Source organism: Salvia splendens, chromosome 4 (genome assembly GCF_004379255.2).
Source record: "Salvia splendens isolate huo1 chromosome 4, SspV2, whole genome shotgun sequence".
Classification (NCBI taxonomy): domain Eukaryota; kingdom Viridiplantae; phylum Streptophyta; class Magnoliopsida; order Lamiales; family Lamiaceae; genus Salvia; species Salvia splendens.
The window spans coordinates 41,476,259-41,502,140 of NC_056035.1; the positions used below are offsets into that span (position 1 = coordinate 41,476,259).

Below are 25,882 nucleotides of genomic sequence, written 5' to 3' on the forward strand. Positions count from 1 at the left end.
TCTGAAATAATCATCACATTTGAATTCAAAATTAAGTAATAGAGCCAAAACGTACAAGCAACCATCTATAAATACCTTTGGTCAAAAGATTTTCACTTATTAAATATAAATTCTATACTTAATTTAGTAGAAATAAAAAACAATAATACACTTAACAGAAAAAATGTATTTTCTCCGTCCTTCAAAATCTGTCACTTATTTTTATTTTCGTTTGTCCCTAAAATTTTTCACCTTTTATTTTTACCATTTTTTGTAGTGAACCTTACACTCCAATAATCCATTTTCTATCATATTGTATTATAAAACTATAAAAATATGATCCATGTGCCACTAATTTTTCATCAAATTTTTTATTACATTTCTTAAAACTTGTATGGAGTAAATTATGAAGAATAGAGGGAGTACTTCCTATTCCTCACTCACTTTTATATATATTTATTTTATTTATGATTTGAGTGGATAAAAATAAGAGAAAAAAGATAAAGAGGAGATGATGAGAAACACTAATTCTGGTAACATCACATTTGAAACAAAATCTATTTAATAAACAAAAAACTAATACTACTACAGTATATCCTAAAATGGTTATTCTTCCAAATATGATACAGTACCGTATGTTATACGAATTCTAAGATTAATATTAACTTTGAAATTGTCAAAAAATGGAACTAAATACTAAGTAAAAAGAATTAAGGACTGTCTCCTTTGCCCACACAAAAAATCAAACATACATTCTCGCCGACAATCCCAATCGCCCACAGAAATCATAAATCAAAGACAAAGTTTACTCTTAACCTTCTAGTACGAAATCACCTATACACAATCGCCGACACACAACCTATTACACACACTCGGCAACATGAGAAGAATATTGGTTGTATGGTTGTGGATTAATGAGCATAATGCACTACTCCTGCAGCGGCAGTAGCTTATTTCATTGTGTGAATATTATCTTAGTGATATTTGTTCTCTCTTCTTTTTGGATTGTGATGGTTATCGATAAAAACTTGATTAGTTTAAGGTTTCCTCTAAACGGAATACATATTGCTGATTTTAGTGCTCTACATATTATGGTTTTATTGGATCATGACCATTTATAATGATGGTTTAATTGGATTATAGGATCATGATGGTTCCTCAAAAACTTAATTGTTACCACTCATTCAGCTGTTTTATTTGGTTTAACTAATGATCCAAATGTCTCCGATTATGTATTTCCTTCTGCAACTATTTTTCTAACAGGAATAAAAAAACTGAAAACATCAATATTTAGATGCATAGAATTGTAAACATTTACTAAGTTTACTTAGAGCATCCACATCCGCGCTCTTGCCAAGGAGCACGGATGTGGACCCGGACCCACTTTTACTCCCTGCTCTTAGGCAAGAGCACAACACACACATCCGTGCTCTTCCGCAAGGACAAGCTCAAGGGTCCCACCATTCTATTATTCAATTTAAATAAAAACATTTCCACAATATTAAAATACATTAAAAATAACCGGAATAATATTACAAATTACAAAAAAATTAAAAATTACATAATTAAAATCCTAAAAATTAAAATTTTCATAATTAAAGTCTTAAAAATTAAAAATTACATAATTTAAATCCTAAAAAATAAAAATTACATAATTAAAGTCGGAAAAATAGTGGGGAACGAGCCTTTCGTTGGCTCCCTCCCGGTCACGATGGATGTATCGGCGAGTTGATCTAGTTGGTTGTGGAGGAGGGGTGAGGGTATTCACTGCGACATAGACTTCATAGGCAGCACAATGCTGTTCATAATATTCTTGTTCTTCGCGCTCCGCTTCCGCAATGAGATGAGTGAAATCCATTTGAGGGTTTGAGTGAGAGAGGAAGATGTAGATATAAGTTGTATGAAAAAATATGAATGAGAGATGATTTGATGTGAAAAATGGATGATGAATGTGTGTATTTATAGATGATTTTGGGGATAATAAAAATAAAAAAATCCAGAAAAACGGTAAAAAACAGCTAGATTTTTGGGATTCTGAATTTTTTTTTGGGTATTATTTCCGATTTAAAAAAAAAAATGAATTTCCAACGGAAATACCGTTGACCAATCAGAACGCGCAACGTTACATGCTCGCTGGCACAGACGTGCTCGATGCATCGAGCAGCGCCGCGCCAGTGGCAAGAGCGCAGCGGCGGACAGCGGTGTCTTGCCTCTGGCACGGACATACGGACAACGTCCTGCTCACCGCTGCGGATGCTCTTAATTACAATAGAAACAGATAAATAACTTGTAATCTTGAATCAGAAACAGCTTAAAGAAAAGCATAAACAAAATTAAAAATAAAAATAACATAACACAATAGATAAACTTAAGGCAGATCCAGCATCAATTGAAAAAGCTTATCCAACAACTTCCAAAATGATGGCAAACAGCACAACGAAAGAGTCTAAGTACAGTAAACAAATCAAAAAAGAGTTCCAAACTAAAACTAAGATGATCAATAATGGGAGTTCAACAATAGGCATGCAAAATAAAACAAAAGATAACCATAACTACTAAATGTCAGGGACTGAAGAAAATATTCCAACCTTGTTAATGTCTAAATCTTCTATGGTCACAATAATAGATGTCATCAATCTTTAACACTTTATTCTCACACCTCTTACATGCCACATAAAACCACTCACCATAGTTACAATCAACTGTAAAAATTATACCAAATATCCAATAAGATCCTTCCTGAAAATCAAAATCAGATATTTTGTAACAAAATTTAGATAAAAAACAGTTTATGTTTCTGTAAATGACAAAAATATTATATGTAAATATTACTAAAAACTAAGCAAATAGATTTAACAAAAAGATCATCAAAAGATTTCACAACTATGTCATCGAATTATTTAGAAGAAACTGAAATTATTTAGAAGCAAAAAACTCAGGAAAAAAAACTAAAAATAAACAGAAACATATTGAAACTTTATAGAAACAAACATAAACACAAACAATCTTTTATCAAATCTGAAACTGAATCTGAAACAAAAACTATCAATACAGAAACAGAAAAAAATATACTTCTCATCAGCAACTTGATTCTCTAAGCCTTGAATTGGATTGAGTTACAACTTGGCCGGCCTAAACAACGACACCAATTATACAAAAAAAATATAGAACAGATTTAGTATATACGAAAAGATAAAAAGGGATAAATTCTGCATCAATATAAATTAAAGATATTACCAAACATAATTTCCCCTTTAAGATTCTTTAGCTTGGATTTCTCATCAAAAGGCTGAAAAGAGAAGATCCTTGAAGGGAAATTAGCATCACATATCTCAAAGAACTCTGTTTTGGAGAACATAATGAGTCAATATTGATGGCTTGTGGTACGATGTTGAAGCTTCTTGGACCTAACAAAAAAATGCCTTATGCAAATCAAAGCTCCTTCTTTAAGAATATTACAGAAACTTGGCAATCAAATGGACAAATTAATATATGTAGTAGTTATAACAAATACCTTTCGCTCATGAAGAACACAATCTAAGCTAATGATCTCCTTCTTATTTCCAGGCATTGCAACATCATAATCACGGGTGCAACGGACTTTTATCACGGAAGAAGTAACAGAATAGTGCAAATTGTCAACCAATGTAAAAAATAGAGGCATGGCTAAGTTCTTGTAGTAGATATTTCTGCAAAAAGAAATTCAAAAGTTAAACCAATATTAATTGAATGTAGCAGGTTTGAACGGAAAGAACAAATCAGAGGAGAAAAGCTCGATCTGTTAAGCAGCGACAATTGAGGTACAAACGAAATGAAGTATCGCTGTTTTGAGTTGATCTGTTGCTTGGTGATCTTCAAGGAGTAACAACAGTAGGTATTTATAGGATTAAAAAAATTGGCCTGCTCATGGATGAAAAAAACGCAGGTTCCCAAAAAAAACATAATAATAATAGGGTAGACCTTAAAAAAAGATTCTTAGTACGGAAGTATAACCTAAAATTTTTTTTTCGATAAATTATTAATCAGGAAAAATAAATAAATAATATTAGAAATGATTAAATATTTCAACAATAAATACATTAAAGAACAAAAATATTTAAGAAACAACTAAACAAAAATAAAAAAAGGATGAATAGAACTAAATTCAATTTCAATTTTTCTATTTCATAGAGTAGTCTCAAACAGACTGAACATTGATCTAAAATAAAGCCAAAAATAAGAAATATAATCAGGAAACTAAATTACGATAATAAAATAGAGAATAAGTAATTAATTTTATTAGATACAAAGTTTACTAATAAGAAATCACAATAGAGAAAAACGCTGGAAAAAAGGAAACCTAATACACTAATAGCATACTATAAAAATATATTTCCATAAATGACAACACCTCTTAAATAACACCATACCACCATTTATAGTCAATCATTTGCACACGTGGACGAATAATCAGCTGCCACGTGGCAATCATAAAAATGCTAAGGGTAAATTTTCTCGGCCAGCAATATCCAATACACTATACAACAAATTTTATCGACCAGCAATATCCAATACGCTAGACAGCAATCTATAGATTGCCGTATAGCGTTTATAATATTGCTGGATATGTGGTGTCACAGTGTCACTTTAAGAGGTGTTGTCATTTTAACGGAAATATAGATTGCTGCCTAGTGTTTATACTATTGCTGTGTAGTGTTTATAATATTGCTGGATACATGGTGTCACAGTGTCACTTTAAGAGGTATTGTCATTTTTACCCAAACCTATTTCCATATATACATATAGCAAATGTGTAGATATATAGAAATGGACTATATGCATATACACCTATAAAATAAAACCTAACAAAACCTAAAAGATGTGTAGATATATAGAAATGGACTATATGCATATACACCTATAAAATAAAACCTAACAAAACCTAAAAGAATAGGCGCCTCCTCTGGGTGAGAAGAAAGAGAAAAAATCAGAAGAGGGAAGAAGAAATCTGGAAAAACAAAAAGAAGCCATAGAATATAGAATGCCGAAGGAGTTCTAATCATTCCCCAGACGCACAGATTTAGGCAACGCACGGTGTCTTGATAACCTACTTTGGTGAAGCAAGGAGTAGAGGAGGAAGAAAGAACATAAAACGGGTACTCCCTCCGTCCCATTAAAGATGACTCACTTTCATTTTTGGTTTGTCCCAATCAAGAAGACCCATTATTAAAAATGGAAACACATTTATCTCTACTTTATTCTCTTTCTCTTACTTTACACTTTCCACTTAACACACAAAATAAAATTATCTAAAATCTTGTACTGCCCAAAGAATGAGTCATCTTACTTGAGACAGAGGGAGTACTACTATTAAACTTATTTCTTACACTCCATAAAGTTTCCTTTAACAAATAAATCTTCTCTAAAAATGCTTACAACTATTGGAATTTTCTATTTTCTTTTAAACATATTTCAATCAAATAAACTGTTAGAAATAATGGGAAGAAATTCCCAAGCCGTGTACAGGCGGTACTCTAACTATTACAATCAAAAGGAAACTTGCAACAAAAAGAGGAATGAAAATTACAACGGAAATAAAGCAAACCAAATTTATAAGTCGAGTCGAGGAAAGCCCTCTTTCCGCAAGACAAATTACGCCCCGGCTAGTGCTCACGGAATGGCGTATTGCCCCCAAAGATAAAACGACTTCCTCCTAGCGTGTAGAAGCACCTCAAACCCGCTAGGCACCGGCGAACTTGATGGAGTTCCGAGAATCGAGCTAGACAATGCTCCTAAGATGCACACTAGAATGCTTGAGACTAGAGAAAGGGAGAATGATTGTTGGTGTTTGTAAATCTATCTCTCAAATCCACACCTATTTATAGGATAGGAGTGGCCACATGAGAGGTCTCGGCATTAAGGCACCTCATAAACACTTGGAGGTTGAAAAGCCAAAAGATTTAGGAAAATGAAAGGTTTTGAGACCCTTCTAATTTCCCACATGTTTTTCCTACAATCCCCCACATTGGTTAGAGCGCTGCAAGCTCAAACCAACACCAGACACAAATACATGTATGCAGACTCTTTTGCTCAATTCTCGAGAAACAATATTGCATTTGGAATAGTAGCTTGGGGCTTTGAACTTTCCATAGTCAACACTATCGGGCATACCGGCGGCCTGGTGGACGTGATGCCTTGAACCATTCCTCATTGGTGTATACCGAGACAATAATATTGACACAATATTATTTACAAACTCATTAGTTCTCACGTTTGTGTCCATTACTGGCCATGGAACACCACTTTGGATTCATAAGTGATTCACATGTTGAAGCGGCCCACACTTCTTCACTTACATAGGTGATTCTTTTCCAGGTATCCTGCAATACCCACCTCCTCGAGGTTTCTAAGAATCATTAAAAGTCAAAACTTAGCCTCTTACCACATGCAGGTTACAACACTCAATGCTTTCTAAAGAATGGGTGAAGATTAAAATCTTCTGAGTGTTACAGCTAGATTTGTATAGCTTCGTTTTCCCATTGAACCAATCCCATGGGATCTCCAATCGTATGGTTGGGTTACCACTATACTCATCTTTTAAGATGTGGTTTTCAGTCCCATTCCTTTTAGCAATTTATGCATTTGATCACGGTTTAAACCTTTTGTTAACGGATCCGCTAAGTTATCCACTGACCTTACATAGTCAACTGTGATAACACCACTTGTGATCAACTGCCTTACGGTATTATGTCGCCGACGAATATGTCGAGACTTACCATTATAAAAGCCACTTTGTACTCTACCTATAGCTGCTTTGCTATCACAGTGTATCAATACTGCGGGCACTGGCTTCTTCCAACATGGAATACATTCTAGGAAATTTCTGAGCCACTCGGCTTCTTCCCCTGCTTTATCCAATGCGATAAACTCAGATTCCATGGTGGAACGAGCAATACACGTCTGTTTCGTTGATTTCCACGAAACAACACCACCCCCCACAGTGAACACATACCCACTTGTCGAAAATGAGTCTTTTGAATCAGAGATCCAATTTGTATCACAGTACCCTTCAAGTACTTGGGGGTATCTTGTGTAATGCTACCCAAAGTTAATAGTATACTTCAAGTATCTCAAAACTCTACATAGAGCTTTCCAATGTTCCTTACTCGGGTTACTCGTAAATCGACTCAACTTGTTTACATGACAAACAAGATCAGGTCGAGTACAGTTTGTGATAAACATCAAACTTCCTATGACCTTTGCATACTCTTCTTGAGCAACAAAATCACTCATATTCTTGCTCAGATGGACATTGAGCTCCAAAGGAGTCTTTGCTGGCTTACAATCAAACGAGTTTAATTTCTTAAGCATTTTCTCAACATAATGAGATTGCGTTAAGGCAATTCCCTCATTAGTCCTCAATATTTTGATTCCGAGAATCACATCAGCTAGACCCATATATTTCATATCGAAATTTCTTTTCAACATGTTTTTTGTCTCGTTAATAATGGCACTATCGCTGCCCATTATCAACATAGCATCAACATACAGACACACAATAACAAACCCGTTATCTGTGTTCTTAATGTAAACACACTTATCACACTCATTGATAGTGAATCAATTTGTCAACATCACGTTGTCAAATTTCAAATGCCATTGTAATTTGTAATGGTGCTTGCTTCAACCCATATAATGACTTTACCAGTTTGCATACTTTACGCTCTTGCCCAGGCACAACAAACCCTTCGGGTTGTTCCATATATATTTCTTCTTCCAGATCACCATTCAGAAACGTAGTTTTCACTTCCATTTGGTGAATCTCAAGATTGTGTAAAGCAGCAATCGCTAGAAGCACCCGAATGAAAGTGATTCTCGTAACATGTGAATAGGTATCAAAAAAGTCATACCTTCTTTCTGCTAAAGCCTTGGACAACTAGGCGAGCTTTGTACTTATCTATAGTACCATCGGGCTTATATTTCCTTTTCCGAATCCACTTGCACCCTAAAGTCTTACAGCCTTCAGGCAAGTCTACTAACACCCAAGTGTTATTTCTCATGATGGATTCAATTTCACTGTTGATAGCTTTTTGCCACCACGCCGCGTCTGGGCCAGACAGAGCTTCCGCCAATGACTTTGGTTCGTCATCCAACATAAAAGTTATGAAGTCGGGACCAAATGTTTTAGCAACTTTAACTCTTTTACCACGTCTTGGTTCAACATCCTCAGGACTTGACCTCGTCCTTTTTGGAGGATTAGAACTAGTGGATTCATCCATCATTCTTTCACTAGAACGATCATCTTGCCTCTTGCAAGGGTAAACATTCTCAAAGAATATAGCATTCCTTGACTCAATCGTTGTTCCTTCAGCCACGCCAGGCACAGCTGACCTATGGACTAGGAAACGATAGGCACTACTATTAAGTGTATGGCCAATAAAGATGCAATCGACTGTTTTAGGGCCTATTGCAACTTGTTTCGAAGGTGGCACTTCTACCTTCGCTAAACACCCCCACACTTTGAGGTATGAATATGAAGGTTTCTTCCCTTTCCACAACTCACAAGGAGTCACATCCCTATTTTTTTAGTGGAATTTTATTCAGGATATGATTCGCTGTTAACACAGCCTCCCCCCACATGTTCTGGGATAAACCAGACTTACTCAACAGAGCATTCATCATATCTTTAAGTGTTTTATTTTTTCGTTCAGCAACTCCATTTGACTGGGGAGAATATGGAGCCGTTGTTTGGTGAATTATACCACTTGCATGACATAATTCTGCAAACGGGGCTACATACTCACCACCTCTATCACTTCGAACACACTTAATTCGACAATTAAGTTGATTTTCGGCTTCATTTTTGAAGTCTTTAAACGCTTCAATTGCCTCATCTTTACTTCTTAATAAGTAAAGGTAACAATACCTTGTGCAATTATCTATAAATGTGATGAAGTACTTTTTACCACATCTAGTTTGCACAAATTTTAAATCACATACGTCTGTATGGATTAACTCTAGAGGTTTTGTGCTCCGTTCTATCGAGCGAAACGGTAGCTTGGTCATTTTTGCTTCAACACAGACTTCACATTTTTCTTGTGAGTTAAACTTATCTACTTTTAGTAAATTAAGATTTACTAATCTTTTTATAGCATTTAGATTTACATGTCCCAATCTTTTATGCCATAAATCAGAGCACTCAAGCAAATTAGAGGAAGTGTCATATTCCTTATTGCTTAATCCTTTTCCACGGTGAATGACCGTAACATTCAGCTCAAAAAGCCCATTCACTAGGTGACATTCACCTATGAACTTTCCATACTTGGTCAATATAACCTTTTCACACTCAAATTCTAGTGAAAATCCATGATCTAGTAGAAGTGAGACTGACACCAAATTATTTCGGATGTCTGGGACATGCAGTACATCCCTAAGGGTAAGAACTTTTCCAGATCCTAATTTTAGGAACACATTACCCACACCAACCACCTTAGAAGAGGCTTGGTTTCCCATACGTACTTTTCTACCTCCAACAGATTTGTAGGTAGAAAAAACGCTTCTTTCAGAGCACACATGACATGTGGCACCTGTATCAACAAACCATTCATTTGGATTGTTACCATGGTTCACATCGGAGACCATTGCGACCACCTGGTGATCTTTGTTGTTTATAACAACACGTTCAAATAATTTGCACAATATTGTCTCCAACAATAAGTACACAATTATATTGAAACATATGTGCATTGGTATATTAAAAAACCCATGCATCCCAATTACTACTACCAAGTTTAAATTGGTCTTGCTTGTCAACTGACAAACGATAAACACAATTCTCAAAAGAATTGATCTCAGGGAATTAACCATTTCGTAGCCCATGAACATTGCGACTGTTCGTTTCTTCATTCCAGCTTTGGTGCTCATGTTTCCTCCAACTTCAATTGGTATAACCCTCTCTTAGAAGAGTACAATAATTTGTCTTGCGATTGTTAGAAATAATGGGAAGAAATTCCCAAACCGTGTATAAGCGGTACTCTAACTATTACAATCAAAAGGAAACTTGCAACAAAAAGAGGAATGAAAATTACAACGGAAATAAAGCAAACCAAATTTATAAGTCGAGTCGAGGAAAGCCCTCTTTCCGCAAGATAAATTACGCCCCGGCTAGTGCTCACGGAATGGCGTATTGCCCCCAAAGATAAAACGACTTCCTCCTAGCGTGTAGAAGCACCTCAAACCCGCTAGGCACCGGCGAACTTGATGGAGTTCCGAGAATCGAGCTAGACAATGCTCCTAAGATGCACACTAGAATGCTTGAGACTAGAGAAAGGGAGAATGATTGTTGGTGTTTGTATATCTATCTCTCAAATCCACACCTATTTATAGGATAGGAGTGGCCACATGAGAGGTCTCGGCATTAAGGCACCTCATAAACACTTGGAGGTTGAAAAGTCAAAAGACTTATGAAAATGAAAGGTTTTGAGACCCTTCTAATTTCCCACATGTTTTTCCTACATAAACTTTTTCTGAAAATAAATAGAGCTATTGCAGTTTCAGATTTCTTTTAGAGCATCCACAACCGTGCTCTTGCCAGCGGCACGGTTGTGCGCCCGGGCGGTACTATTCATGCCTGCTCTCTGGCAAGAGCACAACACCCACAACTGTGCTCTTCCGCAAGGACGAGCACAATTAATATAAAATTCAATTAAACAATAACATTTCCATAATATTAAAATCCATTTAAAAACCATAATAAATATTACAAATTACAAATAAAATTAAAAAATACATAATTAAAATCCTAAAAATTAAAAATTACATAATTAAACTCCTTAAAATTAAAAATTACATAATTAAAATCCTAAAAATTAAAAATTACATAATTAAACTCCTAATAAGACTACGCATCCGGCGGCACCTTCCGCAAGGGGCGCGAGGCCTAGGCTCCGGTGTCCACCCGTAGCGCCCTTCGGAGGCACCTTGGTCGTCGATTGGGTATGGACGGTAGCCACCCGGAACGGCCGAATCTTGAGTTTGAGGAGGGGCCGAATATTCCGTTTCCGGACTAGGAAACGGTTGTGAACCGAACCATTCGGGGTTCCAACCGTGGGAGCCCGAAGGGTTATCGTCTTGGCCGGACATAGTGATGTTGTAGGGTATGAGAGAATGAAGATGAAAATGGATATGAGAGAATGGAGATGAGAATGGATATTGGAGAATGATGATGAGAGTTGTGTAGTTTGATGTGAATTTTTGGGGTGAAATTGGGGGTATTTATAGATGAAAGTGTGTATTTTTGGGGTAAAAAAAATGAAAAAAAATTAAAAAGGTGTAAAAAATGGTTATAAACGGATATATTTTTTTGGGGAAGTGAATTTTTTTTTTATTTTTATCGGTTTTTTAATAAAAAACCGATTTTTTTTAAAAAAAATGTTTAAATGCAACGGTCGAGCCGTTGACGAATGGGAGCGCGCCACGTGTGCGTCCGCTTGCACGGACGTGCTCGATACATCGAGCAGCGCCGTGCCAGCGGCGCGAGCGCAGCGGCTGCGGATGGCGTCCGTGCCAGCGGCGCGGACGGCGGTGGTGACGGACGCCACCGCTGCGCATGCTCTTATATCAGAGTTACATAACATTTTTAGGAAGAAGTAAAATCAACCTATAAGCAGTTTTTTAAATTACTATTGAATATTTGGTCATCTAAATATCAGACTTTAAAGTACATCTAGGGTTTAGATTTATTGATATAGTACTGATATTTTGTTTAAAAATTTTAATCGCATATCGTACTATATTTTATATACCTTTGTCATCAATGTTCCATAGCATTTTTCACACATAAGTTATCATTTAATATTCATAATTTTAGAATTATATTTATTCAATAAAATTTTAAACTAATTTCAGTTTTTAAAAAAATGTTTATTTATAACAATAATAGTGTGCGCTCAAGTGTGAAGTCCGAGACAAGAAAATGAATTACTTTAGTTGAACGGAGCACGGGTTCATGTGCTATACTTATCTCATAATTAGTTAATTACTAATTTATATTTATTGCTCCATCCATCTCACATTAGAAATCTTAATTGAGTCCGACACAAATTTGAATAAAGGTAAAAGATGGTATTTTAGCATTTCACCTCTAGCAATATTTACTTCTATAAGGTGAAGATGGCTATAAAATAAATATTCAAATTTTCAATTGTATTCAGTTTTTACTTTATTCATTCTTCATTCAATTCACAAAATAAACATGTACTCCCTACATCTCATTCAAGATGTCCACATTTACTTTTTAGTTTGTCATATTCAAGATGTCAACTTTCTATATTTGGAAATGAATTTCTCTCTCTCATCTCTCCTTATTAAAATATTCAACAACATTTTTCTCTCTACTTACTCAACCTAACAACTCCTTCTACCATCCCGTGCCAGTAAAAAATGTGGATATCTTAAGTGGGACGGAGGGAGTATAAAATCACGCCTCGAATAGGAAATGTTTCACTTAGAGTGAGATTGAGAGAATTAATTTCTTTTTTTTAATTCATTACGTAAAAATCATATGACCCGTGCATAGCACGGGTGGTAATACTAGTTGTTGTTAAACATGGCATGTCAGCATTGGGTAATTGAAAACAAGCAGCATAAATTTTGACATGCTATTCACATTAAGCTTTAGATATGCTATTTACGTTGAGCTTTAGATATGCAATTCACATTGAGAATTAGATATGGTTATCATATTGAGCTTTAGATATCCTAGATAGTCTTTCATCACCGGGTGAGATTTAGATATGCTATTCACAAATACAACGAAGGTGAGTACAATAACTATTTCGGAATCAAATTGTACCTTCTCAATTGAAAGTTGAATTTCTTTTTTGGAAGAGAAACAGTGAAAACAAAAATCACATTACGAAAATTGCAAAAAAAACGCCAAAAAAACAAGTATTTTAAAGAACAAAGAGAGAATATCGTTACCTGAAGACGGAAACTCCGCAAAATGATGGCAACGAGCAACGAACAACGAAGTCCTAGATGCGGACGGGGTGGCGGTGGCCGCAGAGATGGATTGGCAGCGGTCAGCGGGGAGCTGGGACTGGGAGTACTATAAGTTATGCAACTAAAGGGTTCATTTTTTATGTGTTTTAATTTTAATTTTATATTTTTACTATCGTTCATGCTAATTTAAAAATGAATTTGAATTCAATATGGTGTAATAAAAATAAATGTAGCATCCCAAGTACCCAATTTATTAACGAAATCCCAAACCTTAACAAAAATAATTAACCAAACCCATCTCAATTAACTCAAAACATTTCTCTCTCATGACATATAACTTGGACTCTCAACAGAAAATCCCTCTCAGCCCAATTGTATGATGTATTTTAGTTTTGGCACTATATTCTCTTACATAACTAAATTTAATTACGAATTTAGTCTTTAGATAACTTGGTTTTAACATTTTCAGTATCTGAACAATTCTATTAATGCTATTATTCCCTAGATATAGGTATAAGAACATCATTAACCCCGTTCGGATGCATACTCCAAGTCCCATCCACGTCATTATTCCTCTAATTTTCTGGGCCAAGTCATAACTCCTATAACCTTAGGCCCTAACTATTAAATTGCATTATTCACATCTACAAGCTATTTTACTCGTAAAATAAAAAGTGTTGAACAATTAAAACACGGAAAATTCATTGTTTAGTCGAAAATAAAAGATTACAATCCCTAGAAATAAAATAATTATAAATCCTAGAAAATAAAAATTATAAACCCTAGAAATTAATTACAAACCCTAGAAAATAAGAATTATAAATAGAAAGGATAGGTGTAGAATAAAGTGAGAAGTTGGTGGAAGAATGTTGAACAAATGGTATATAAATAGACAAATATTTGAAATTAAATAGGCAAATTACCAGGCGCGGCCCAGACCCGTCCCCATCCCCCTCCAACGCACAGGCCGCGGGCTGGGACCTAGATGCGGTCCAATCCGCTAGCGTTAACTATGCTCTAACCACTTTAGAGAGACTTTTACACTATTCCTAAACATTTTTATCATTTTAGCTACTTTTTTTAACTGAGAGCAAAATTATCTATTGATTATTTGTCTACTAATATGTTTCATTCAAAAAGCATTTAAAATGATATTAAATACTTTGTCAAGTACCTTCTTTATTATTTCTATTTCAATCAAATTTCACTTTACTTTTTCTCTTATTTTTTTCTGTTTTTTCTCTTATATTTTTTCCATTTTCTAATATTTTTTCCTTCTTATTTTGCATTCTAAAAGCATGAATTTGAAATCATATTGAATTTAATAACCGTAAAATATCCATAGTGGTAAATTGGAATAAGGAGTATAGTTGTGTTATTTGTTTATAATATTTATGAATATAATATGCTAAATTCACGAGTGATTATTGGATTAAATTTTAACTTATATGATTAAATGTCTTGAACTTTCAATATATTAATAAAATCCTTAAAAAATAATTATATCATATTAATTATAATATTATAAAATAATAAATGCTCCTCTGTCCAATAAAAATAAAGACATTTTCTATAACAAAATCATTTTCTACTTTTGGTAACTTATATCTATATCTTTATGGACAGAGGGAGTATATAAAAGTATTTATCAACCAAACTAAAAATCTATACATCAATAAGGCATGATTTAACTAGTCGTTGATTTACATATTTGTTGGTCATCTTTTTAATTTATTAATCGAGTTTGCTTAAATGATTAATTATTTTGGATTTTTATAATTAATTTATTTCAAATATATATTTCGAGAATAATAAATTAAAATTGAAAAAAGAAGAAAAAATTAATAAGAAAACAATGTATAAAATGATTTAAACCAAAATCTCAAAAAGGTTCTCGATGAACTATTTACATATAATTTCAAGTGCCATTTGAATGACAGATATTAGTAGATATATAGGCAATGGACAATTTTGTCCCTCAGCTCAAAAATTATCCAAAAGGATAAAAATGTTTAAAAAAAGTGCAAAATTCCATCCTATTTACTTCCTCCATTTTTAAAAATAGCAACTATTTCCTTTTTAGTCCGTTCCTTAAAAATAGAAACTTTAGAATTTTTCTATTTTAGGATATGAACTCACAATCCACTAACTCTATTTTCATTACTTTTTCTCTTCGTCTCTCTTACTTTACTCATTTTTCTTTTTCTCTCTCTTACTTTACTAATTTTCCTCACTTAATTTACCAATTGTGCATTAAAACTCGTGCCGTTTCAAATATTTTGTTTTTTTAATATGGAGGGAATACTATATTGTGTCTTTAGACAATGGCTTGTGTCTATTTGGTGGAGATTGGTGTAGATTCCTATAAAAACTGATTCACCTACTCATATGTAAGTCGTCCTTTACACCATAAACACCTGGAAATATTTCCACGCTTTCTCTGATTCGAATTCCACTTTGCTAGAAAGTTCTCATGGTGCTCATTTTGAATCATTTGGTCATTCTGGATTGTCTATGATTTAAAAAAAATTATTTACTTATTTCCAAGTTTGTTCTATAATCCACTAACTTTGTACACGCACATTCCTTTTACTTTGTTTCTTTACTTTAATTCACAAAGTCAAATAATTTCTTAAAATTCACATTTAAATTAAAATGGCTCTTTAATTATGGACGGAGGGAATAATTTGTATTCATGGCGCATTGAAACATAAGTTAATTGGATAAGTTAATTGGATTTGAGTGGTAAGTAGTCGATTATTTTAAGCTATATATTTGAGGAGTGAGGACCTCAGTGTGTTGAACTCATTGCAAGATATTTTGTCCAATTTATCAAATTTGGTCAAAGTTTAATAATTTATAAGCTAAATTGACTATATACTTGTTTTAAAAAATTTTATATTCCGAACTGACTTCTACGCCACGTGCAATTTAATTAGCTCATAACATAAAAATCGATAAATAAATAGGAATTAACATCATTATATATGCGATGCTTCCACGCCACGAGCAAAGAGACACTAGGAAACGGCGAAACACTTGGATCATCAAATATGGGTGGTACGTGCGATTTGATATTAATTAGATTTTTTGACACTTTAAACAACAAATGTTTTATAGAAGTAAAGTTGATACATATGTATTTAATTCAAAAAAATGATGAGATGTGATTGAAAAAGGAGCAATTAATATGATTCAACATTCCACTTAGGTCATGAAAATAAAATTTTAGGAATGGGTGATGCGCCACCAACTGCAGTGTGCTGAGATATTGCAAATCTTGGTGTAGGGTCGCTATCACCATGCTCTTCTTCTCATATGCATCGCCCTCGTTTCACATTTAATCAAATAGACACTAATTTGTTTTGTTGATTAATAGTATGTGTTTTAGGAAATTAGTTGATGATTATTTATTAATAAAAAACTCTATATCCATTGTTTACTTCAATGTATATAAACCTAGACGATTGGATAGGTGTGGGCGCAAATCTTTCTCTTGGTAAAGACTATATATTCTAAATTTTAAGACCGATAGCATCTCTCTCAACAATAAAAGACAGATGTCATCAAAGTCTCAGATTCGATGTGTGATTGAGAAGTTGGCACCACGGCATCTAATTCCAGGTATGAGAGAGAATCTAACGCCTTTTGTGGCCACATCATCGTGCATCGCAGATTCAGTAAATCAACACGGAGGCTACAACTCAGTTAGTAGTACAAGATAGTATAGCTATTTTTTGTGAACATGCTAAAATGTAGAAATGATCTATTTTATTGGACGGATGGAACATTAAACTATTCTTAATTCATTTTCTTTCAAGAGTAACGATTTTATCGGTATGTGAAAATTTGTATGAACATACTTCTATAATTGTAATAATTTGCTGGCGTATAATTTGGTTGTATTATGACATTAATAACGTTAATGGATTTAAAGCGGTATATCTATCCTACAGCTAACCCTACCAACTCCATGAAGAAAATCGGAAGAAATAGTAGTATATGATTTGTTTTCGAATTTTGGACACAAAAAATCATCGAAGACAAGATCACAACCCAGCACAACACTACTTTTTATATATGGCTATTTTATATAAGTACTATATATTCTTATCTTACTTTCCTTCTTTCTTTAAATTTTGGAACTCTTTCAGCTTCATTAGTTTCAAAAACAACAGTTAATCATGTCCCATTTCACGGTACATACTTAATAAACTTAGTTAAGTTCAAGTGAAAAAAATTCTACTTCTACTAATACGGAGTATTTTTTTTTTTAATACAAGAGAAATGCTCAAGTTGAGGCGCAACGAGCAAAACAATCGATAGCAAACAAACGAACAAAGCAAAAAAAAACAACCAAAAACTATGCAAAACCCACCACTTCTACTAATATAGTATAACCTAGTAGTATTAAATTAAAATAGAAATTTAGTCATTTTATGCAATTAGAGTAACTACAAAACTATACTAAAAATTTATGAGCTTTCTTATTATTAAAAGGATCCGTACATAATTCACAAAAGGCTTCATATTTACATGTACATTTTGTCACGTTTGACCCTAATCCTTGGTACGTGGCACAAAAGTCTAACTACCTCTCCCAACCCCATTTAAAAAACATTAGAATTTGATAATTCCCTGTAAATCTTGGTTGGTGGGAAACCTAATCACAAGAAGGGTTTCACTTTCATATCCCATCACCATACACAAAAACTAATTACAATCGATTCGAGCCACACACATGTTACTTAGTAACGTGATACGTGAGCTCAAATCGTGATATTTTTCATTTCCCTCCTCTCTGGCGAAATTAATTTTTATTGATGATTATTCCCGTTCTCTATTGGCCACAACTCCAAAATCATTGAAGCATTCGAAGCCAAAGTCGTGGACCCCGAAGTCCTGGCAATCGAGCAGCCACTGGCAACTCGGGTCCCACGATGAGGCAGAGAAGGTCGCGAGGCCCTCCTCTGATGATGGAAACTCCCACGGGAAATCCATCTGTAGAGGATCATCCCTGAATAGGCAGCTAATCAAGGGGTCGTTTTCGTACAAGTTGTTGTCGTCCGATGAGCTGTTTTGGTCGGCCGGGGAGTATGAGGTTTCCTTGGAGGAGGTGAAAGGGGCGTCCGCAGCTTCTGGCTGCGGGTGCTTCTCCTCGGATTGGGAATATTTTTGGTCCTTTTCTACATTGTTGAGGGGTTCGTGCGTGACAGGATCGATCCCCATTTTTATAAGCTTCTTTTTAATGTGTGTGTTCCAATGATTCTTGATCTCGTTGTCAGTTCTTCCCGGCAATTTTGACGCTATTTTAGACCACCTGTTTGATTTTAAATAGTACCAAAGTTAGAATGATAAATATATACTATAAAGAAAGTTTGTGATGATTAGCTACATATTTTTTGGAGGAATATTAATATCGTTTGGTAGTTTGGTGACATGAAAAATAAAGAAAAAGATACTAGTATAAAGCTTACAAAAGATATGCGATCTTGTATACTCCATAAAAAACTCGTAGGTGGGCAAAAGGTGTAAATAACCAAATATTATCATTATGATAAAAAAAAAGATTAAAAAGAAGGACGCTAGTATTATTTTTTACCAATCAGAAGCCTTTTATCGCTCAAAATAAATACTCCCTCCGTCCCATGCTACTCGCACTTTTCATTTTAGGTCGTAAATTTGGGATTGATTTTTTTGTGTAATTAAAAAAGAATTTTAGGTGTAATGAGACATCACTTAATAAAAAAGCTCTTAACTTAAACTAACATATTAATTAAATGCATTAATTCTAACTTAAATTATAAATAGTGTAAGGACTTTGTGGCGAGCCGAAAAGCAAACGTGCGAGTAGCACGGGACGGAGGGAGTACTTCTTAAAAGTACATTTGGAAAGAGAGCAATAACGTGTTGGAGGCTAGGAGCTTTAAAAGTAGTAAGACAATATACTGTATCCCACTTTTTATACTCCATATCGAAGCTTTAGAAGTTGCACTAATATATGAAATTATTTATTTTATTGCCCCCCATGTAAAAAAGATAAGATAATCAATGAATCGAAAAGTTAAAAATCAATTAATTAGAAAGTGGGTTAAGTTGAGTGCTTAAATGTGGCCAACACAATATGTGTTGGCGAAGGAAGAGCAACTAATTAATTTACTTGACACAGTCATGAGTGGGACTTGGGGAGTCATGTAATCATTGATGATAATTCACTATTTCACTTATTAAATATGTCAAAAATATATAACTCCTGTTTTCTATATAGCTAGACTAACTTTTTTAGACACTTTGAAGCTACATCACGTAAAAAACAAACATAGAAAAAAGAAATTTAATTTACACGAAAACCTGCATATTAACATTAATTTGTACTCCCTTAACTAAAAATCTTAGTATTATATAGAAAAAAATAAGTAGTAGTAATGGAATGTATGTTGATCTAATGATAGAGTTTTTAAATTAAAAAATATTAGTAGTATAAAGAAAGCGAACCTATTGCCAAGGCGTGCATGAAGATCAATGACCAACTGCTCCTCCGCCTGGTTGAGGAGGCCCCGCTTCAAGTCGGGGCGGAGGTAGTTGGTCCAGCGGAGGCGGCAGCTCTTCCCGCAGCGGCGAAGGCCGGCCAGTTTGGGGACGGCCCGCCAACAGCATTGGCCATTGGTGAGGATGAAGTTAATGAGCTTCTTGTCTTCCTCGGCCGTCCACGGGCCCTTCTTCACCCCGAGCTTGTCACAACACGGCTGCCGACCCATTATTCCGATCAATAATCTTGCATATAATTAGATATGTGTATGTGTGTTTTGGATTAAACAAGCTTGGTTTTGATTGCAGGAGCTCACTCAAAAGTCCTCTCCTACCCACCTATATATACTAGTACTAACAAAGCTACCCATACATACTATGTGTTGTGTGTATGGGCCCAGCATTGGTTTTCTGAAAGGAACTGATTAACTACAAAAGCCTGTTCTGGTGGTATCGACTCCAGATAGGGAATGATGGGGGTGACCCCAAGACAAAGCTACAAACCAAAATCAAAGCTCAAAAATGATTAATTTCTTTTTCATGTTTTGCTACAGAGAGTCGTATTCTGTGAATGCAATCTTACTCAACCATAACATCACCATTTTCGTCATCACCACGTTACGTTGTGTTATATGTTCACTAATCACTATGTGTGCTTTCATTCATTCATGACTATTAATTATCTATTATTATAATATTAATCATATATCATTTCTACTACTACCTTCTTAAAAATTAATTCAAGAGTTTAACATATTTCCAGAATCTTCCTAGTGTTTGTTTTGTTTTACACTATATATATATATGTACATCAAGACTAGGAGTAGTAGTAGGAGTATTTATTTTGGCACTTAAATTCGAGATCAGTTGACAGGTGTAATTTCTATCTCTCAAGACATTAAATCATACGTTGAAACATACGTACTTTTAACTCCAAGTTGAGTTATAATAAAGACAAGCTAGAATACTACTCCTTGTTTTATGTTTATATGTTTAATGTTTAAATATTTTTTTTAAAGTTTTAGCCAGTTTAGATTTTAAAAATAGAGTGAGTATTACCCGATCCGTGTAATATACGGATTTCAGCCTTAGTTTGTTAATTACTTACTCCTATATTTTACAAATTAAATAGTAAAATCTTAAAATATATGCAGAAGTATTTCTTATGACAAAGGCCTTAAAATTAATACTCCGTCGTAATAGACTCATATTCTCTTTTGGGATATCCCACCTAAAGTGAGACAATTCCTTTTTTTTCAAAATATAACATACTTACTCTCTTTTATTTTATTTTCTCTCATACTTTAATATTCTATTTTCATTAATTATATTATTTTTTTATTACTTTACTTTTTCTCCATCTTAACTATATTTATTACTCCCTTCGTTCCAAGTTACTTGAGTCGTATTTCATTTTTTGTTGTCTCAAGTTACTTGAGTCATTTCTCTTTTTGCTAAAAACAAAACATCTAATCACACTTACTTTATTCTTTTTTTTTTACTTTACATTCTCTCTTCTCTCTTACTTTGCTCTCTCTTCTACTTTATTTAACTCACTAAATACAACTTTCTTAAATCTTGTGTCGAAAAGAAACGCCTCAAGTAACGCGGGATGGAGGGAGTATCATTTTTCTAAATTGAGTGCAGAAAATTAAATGACTCTACTGTTGTGGAACGGAAGGAGTACTGTATAGAATCAACTACGTTGCATGAGATGTCTTACATAAGAAAATTCTAGATAGTTACAATGCAAATAAAATAACTCAAAATTTAACGTTATCCGATTTGTTGGTAAATGTATTATTATCTGCAAGTTGGATCAATCTGAGTGATTCATTTGATTTTGTTCAATAAATTGGTACATCTTTGAGGATTGTTTTTTTTATTATTATTATTAGCCGATAATTTTACGTGCCGTCTTCTCAGAGCTTACTCAATTTGCACTGTATTTGCATGTATTTATATATAATTATGTGTAATATTATATAGTTAAGGCTGTCTCAGCCACGAATATCAGTTGGGGCAGGTAGTAAATCCAACACTTTGGTTTTTTGACTTGAGGGGTCTCATTGTTCAACGACGTCTAGTTTGAAAATTGAAACACTTCTTACTATAAACTTTGGTTTGGTGAGAAATAATAATATAAAATCTTAGATATTTTTTGAGCCTGATGTAAGATTATCTTACCAAGAAACTTTGATTAAGTTATTATCAATTTTTTTTATACTAATAGTGTTTTTCTATATAAAGAATTCTAAAATTTAAATCAATTAGTTTACATGAGAATAGTGATTATACAACTACTCCAAGCAGAAAAGAAGTTAAAAACAACAAGCACAACACATGACAAAATATGCAATTATAAAAAATTTAAATGTGTCTTATCCCACACTAGTGAGTATACTACAAAAAACTAACGGTTTACCAGCAAAAATTAGTAGCAGATATAGTATGTTGCTGTTAGTAGCGGATTGGCAGCGGAATGTCCACTAGTAATTTTACAAGCGGAATTAGTGGCAAATTTATGATGGATTTTGATGCATCCATCATGGGTCATAATAAGCAGCGTATATAGCAACAGATTGATGATCACTGGTAAGTAGCAACGAACAAATGTCGTTGGTAATAAATTACCAACAATATTGCAGCAGATTGATATTCACTGGTAAATAGCAACAAACAAATGTCGTTGGTGATTTATTACCAACGTCTGCTAGTAATAAATTACCAACAAATTAGCAACAGAATATGGCTCGTGAGTAGTTATTAGCGGATAAATTTCGCTGGCAATAAAATACCAATGAATTAGTAACGTCAAGTGGTCCGCTAGTAATTATCAACGCACAAATTCCGCTGGTAAAAAAATTACCAACGGAATTGTAGTGGATCTTGGTTCATTAACAGAGATTGGTATGTGGGAAATCAGTAGCGAAGAAATTTCGTTTGTAATATTTTTCTCTTCAATGAAGAAATAAATAGACACGTATAATCCAAACACAATTTTGGAGCCAGATATTAATAATTATTTTAACAAAAAGTTGTAAAATATTAATTAATAATTACTCTAAGTTAAATTATTGTCTGCATATATTTTAATATAAATTATAAAATAATAATAATAATAATAATAATGAGTTTTATTGTAAAATTAATAAAGTAAGAAAAATGAATAGAAAAAATGGATAAAGTAAAAGAAATGAGGAGAAAAAGGTAGTCAAATTATTGTTAGTGGACCTTGGGGTCCATTTTCTAAAATGGAAAATTTCTATTAAAACACAGACAAAAAAAAGTATTTTTATTTTTAGGAATAAGGAACTATTTAACTGTGAGTTCTTCATTCTTATTCTTTATGTTTACTGAAGCTTCTTGAATAAAACTTGTAAGATAGTTTGGTACATATATTATCTTATTCATAATGACCAAAATACTATATCTTTTATTAATATTTATGAAAATTGTAAATCTCAGGTTTTTTTATAATATAATTTCTTTGCTAATTGTAAAAATCATAATCCAAAATTATTGATGTTTATAACTAAAATTAAGTTATCATTATTTTTTACTTTTTAATTTTTATTTGAGTTAACTATTATTTATAAACTTTGTATTCCATTATTTGATTTTTAGTTTTTTGTCCATGAACTTGTAACACAATGAGTTTACAAATAACTTTTTAATTATGCAGTAATAGACTCTTATTCTATTTTAAAATAATTACACAACTAAACGAATAACATATAAAAAAGTAGATGAAAGAAAAAGTATCCTAAAACTACATAGTTTGTTCAAAAACAGCACATTTGAATACAACTTACCATTGTTGTATTCTATTTTTTCTAATTTTAATTATTTGCTAATTATTAGTGTACTTTTATCATCTTGTTTAATCTAGTAAATAAATATACATATAAAACAAAAATAAAGATGAAAACAAGAAAAGGAAGTAAAAATAACCGTGCAACCTAATTAGCTAGGTGACCCAATTCTATGGCCCACTAAAATAATCATAAAACGGAGTATTAGTAGATATTTGGAACCCTAATGTGCCGTTGTTTTTTCTTCTCCCTATTCATCATCATCATCTTTATTCATTGCCTTTCACTATCTCCGTTTCTTTCGATTTGCAGTGAAGATTTTCGGCTTGTAGTTGGTTTCCTTCCTCTCCGCTGCCGCTGCTTCTGCCGCTTCCCTCACTGGTATTCGCCGACCTTCTAAACCTTCCTCTCACGGTTCTTTCTCTCCTTAATGTTACTTCTAATTTTGCTAAAGCATTATATTATATATACAAATGTTCTTGTGAATTTTGATTTCTTTATATGAATTTCATACACATGTGGTTGTGAATTTAGATTGCTTTTGTCCTTTTGTTGATTAAGAAGAAATTTACACTTTTTAATTTAAGTTTGGGGATCAGTAGTAACATGCCTCAATCCTAGTTTGTGATTTTAAGTCTGGGTCCATATTAACATTAATAAGTTGGAGGTTGTATCAAGTATCAAAAAATTATTTTTCATCATGTGAAGGTGATGAGACTTAACATTTTCTACTATATTTGTTCAACTTATATTTGTGAAGTTGACGAGACTTAGCATTTTCTACTATATTTGTTCAAGATATATATGCTACGAAGTTGGTAAGTGTGGTGTATATAAAAATTCTTATAGTAGATTTATTATTTGTAGTAATGTTAGTCTTATTATATTTTTTGATAAATAGGCGGTGGAAAAAGGTGTTCCTATAAGAGGCTATGTATGACTCGTTCATGGCACAACACAAGAAGTGAAGACTATTAAACAGAGGATCGACCAATACATGATTTTGTAGAATTAGGAGATTGACAACCTTTTTTTATAGACAGTTATAAGTTTGGCCTTTATGTTTTTTTTTGAAGCATACATTATTAGTTTATCAATTACTATATTATTTTTGTCTGCAAATTGATGTTATTTATTTGATAATTTGTTGGTTTGTTGTGACTAATTTGTTGTAATTGGATAAGCAAACAAATAATTGAAACAATAATATGTGTTTAACTTATTAGCGGAATACCATTCCGTGATTTTTTTAAAGAATATTACATTAGGGGCGAATTGAGTTTGTTGCTACTTCGTTGCTAATAAATAGTAACAAATTGAGTATGTTGCTAAAGTTTTTTATGCCTAATTACTGCCAACAATTTAGGACGGATTAAGTGTGCTGCTAATCCGTTGCTAACAATTTGTAACGGACTAAGTTTGTTGCTAACGTTTTCGATCCCTTTTTGATGCCAACAATTTAGGACCGGATTTGGTGCATTGCTAATTTGTTGCCAACAATTTGCAACATACTAAAATTGTTGCTAAATTTTTCGATCCCCTTTTGACGCCAACATTTATCAACGGACTCATTATGTTGCTAATTCGTTACTAAAATATTAGTAACACAATTTAGTCATTGCTAAAATTTAGCAGCGAAGTATTTAGCAGTGGAACAGATCTATTGTTAATCCGTTGCTAACCAATGTTACCAATGGAATTATGATAATTAGCAACAAAAATTTTCGCTAGTAAACCGACAGCTTTTTGTAGTGGTAGCTATACTATATACTACGAAATTTTAAAATAACTAGGATATAGCTAATATGTTAGAGCGATGTCTAAGATTAAGACAATGCATCATACTTGAGGAGAGGTGGCGAGCGAGTCGACTAGCTGATATAAGGCGGTGAGACACACAACTAAGGAAGAATACGCCACAGAGACAAAACAAAAGAACAAGCAATTCAAAAATACTGAAGATAAGATAATCATAAAAGCAACAAATAATTATATTGTTATTTTTCGGCACAATATAATTTGATATTTTGATGAGCACTTCTTTATTAATTTAACCTTGTGATGAGTTTTGGAATTAACAATAAATATTAGTAATTCTTATGATGAATAATGTGTTTTATAATAGCTGTATATATGAATAGTAGTAGTACATATTTTTTTATAAAGCATTTTACATATCAAAATAATACTATTACATTCGTTGGTAGCAATTTGGACAATATAATGTTCAACGATCGAATTTGTTTTAAAATCCTACAAGGAAATAAAAAACGATATATAAATAGACTTATATTATAAAGAATTAAACAGCTATATTATTGCAATTCATCCACAGCCGCCACATGAAAGTTGAAACATGTCTGGTTTTAGGCAACCCATATTTTAGAAATGCGACATGAACCAGAGTCGTGACATATCATAAGTCTTGGAATTATAAGGTAATATTAATAAATAATACGCTGTCTCCTATTTTGAGTCCCGAAATACTAATAACAAATTAACAATTATTATCGGTTATATAGAACACGTATGACCTGTACATGCATGCATCTAAATACACACTTTCTCCATAAGGAAAG

General features: G+C 33.3%; 1 protein-coding gene and 2 long non-coding RNA genes across 3 annotated transcripts; 1 reads left to right on the plus strand and 2 right to left on the minus strand.

Moving 5' to 3' along the window:
- Positions 1 to 2,934: 2,934 nt before the first annotated feature.
- LOC121800414 lies at positions 2,935 to 3,811 on the minus strand. Its single transcript, XR_006050498.1, has 3 exons — positions 3,494 to 3,811; positions 3,217 to 3,386; positions 2,935 to 3,111 (listed from the first exon to the last, which is right to left on the minus strand). It is a non-coding gene; the product is annotated as an uncharacterized LOC121800414 (long non-coding RNA).
- Positions 3,812 to 17,423: 13,612 nt separating this feature from the next.
- Positions 17,424 to 19,838, minus strand: LOC121801520 (MYB-like transcription factor ODO1). Its single transcript, XM_042201027.1, has 2 exons — positions 19,456 to 19,838; positions 17,424 to 18,280 (listed from the first exon to the last, which is right to left on the minus strand). Exons 1-2 carry the CDS (start codon positions 19,716 to 19,718, stop codon positions 17,788 to 17,790), a joined length of 756 nt encoding a protein of 251 aa, XP_042056961.1. The 5' UTR covers positions 19,719 to 19,838; the 3' UTR covers positions 17,424 to 17,787.
- A 3,759-nt stretch (positions 19,839 to 23,597) lies between these two features.
- Positions 23,598 to 24,408, plus strand: LOC121801521. Its single transcript, XR_006050593.1, has 2 exons — positions 23,598 to 23,684; positions 24,205 to 24,408. It is a non-coding gene; the product is annotated as an uncharacterized LOC121801521 (long non-coding RNA).
- Positions 24,409 to 25,882: the final 1,474 nt, after the last annotated feature.

Bases quoted from the DNA above. Each gene is read 5' to 3' on its own strand.
- LOC121801520 (XM_042201027.1), bottom strand. From the start codon at position 19,718: ATGGGTCGGCAGCCGTGTTGTGACAAGCTCGGGGTGAAGAAGGGCCCG. The intron at 18,281-19,455 runs GTTCGCTTTCTT...AAAATCAAACAG, and splicing joins CATGCACGCCTTGGCAATAG to GTGGTCTAAAATAGCGTCAA.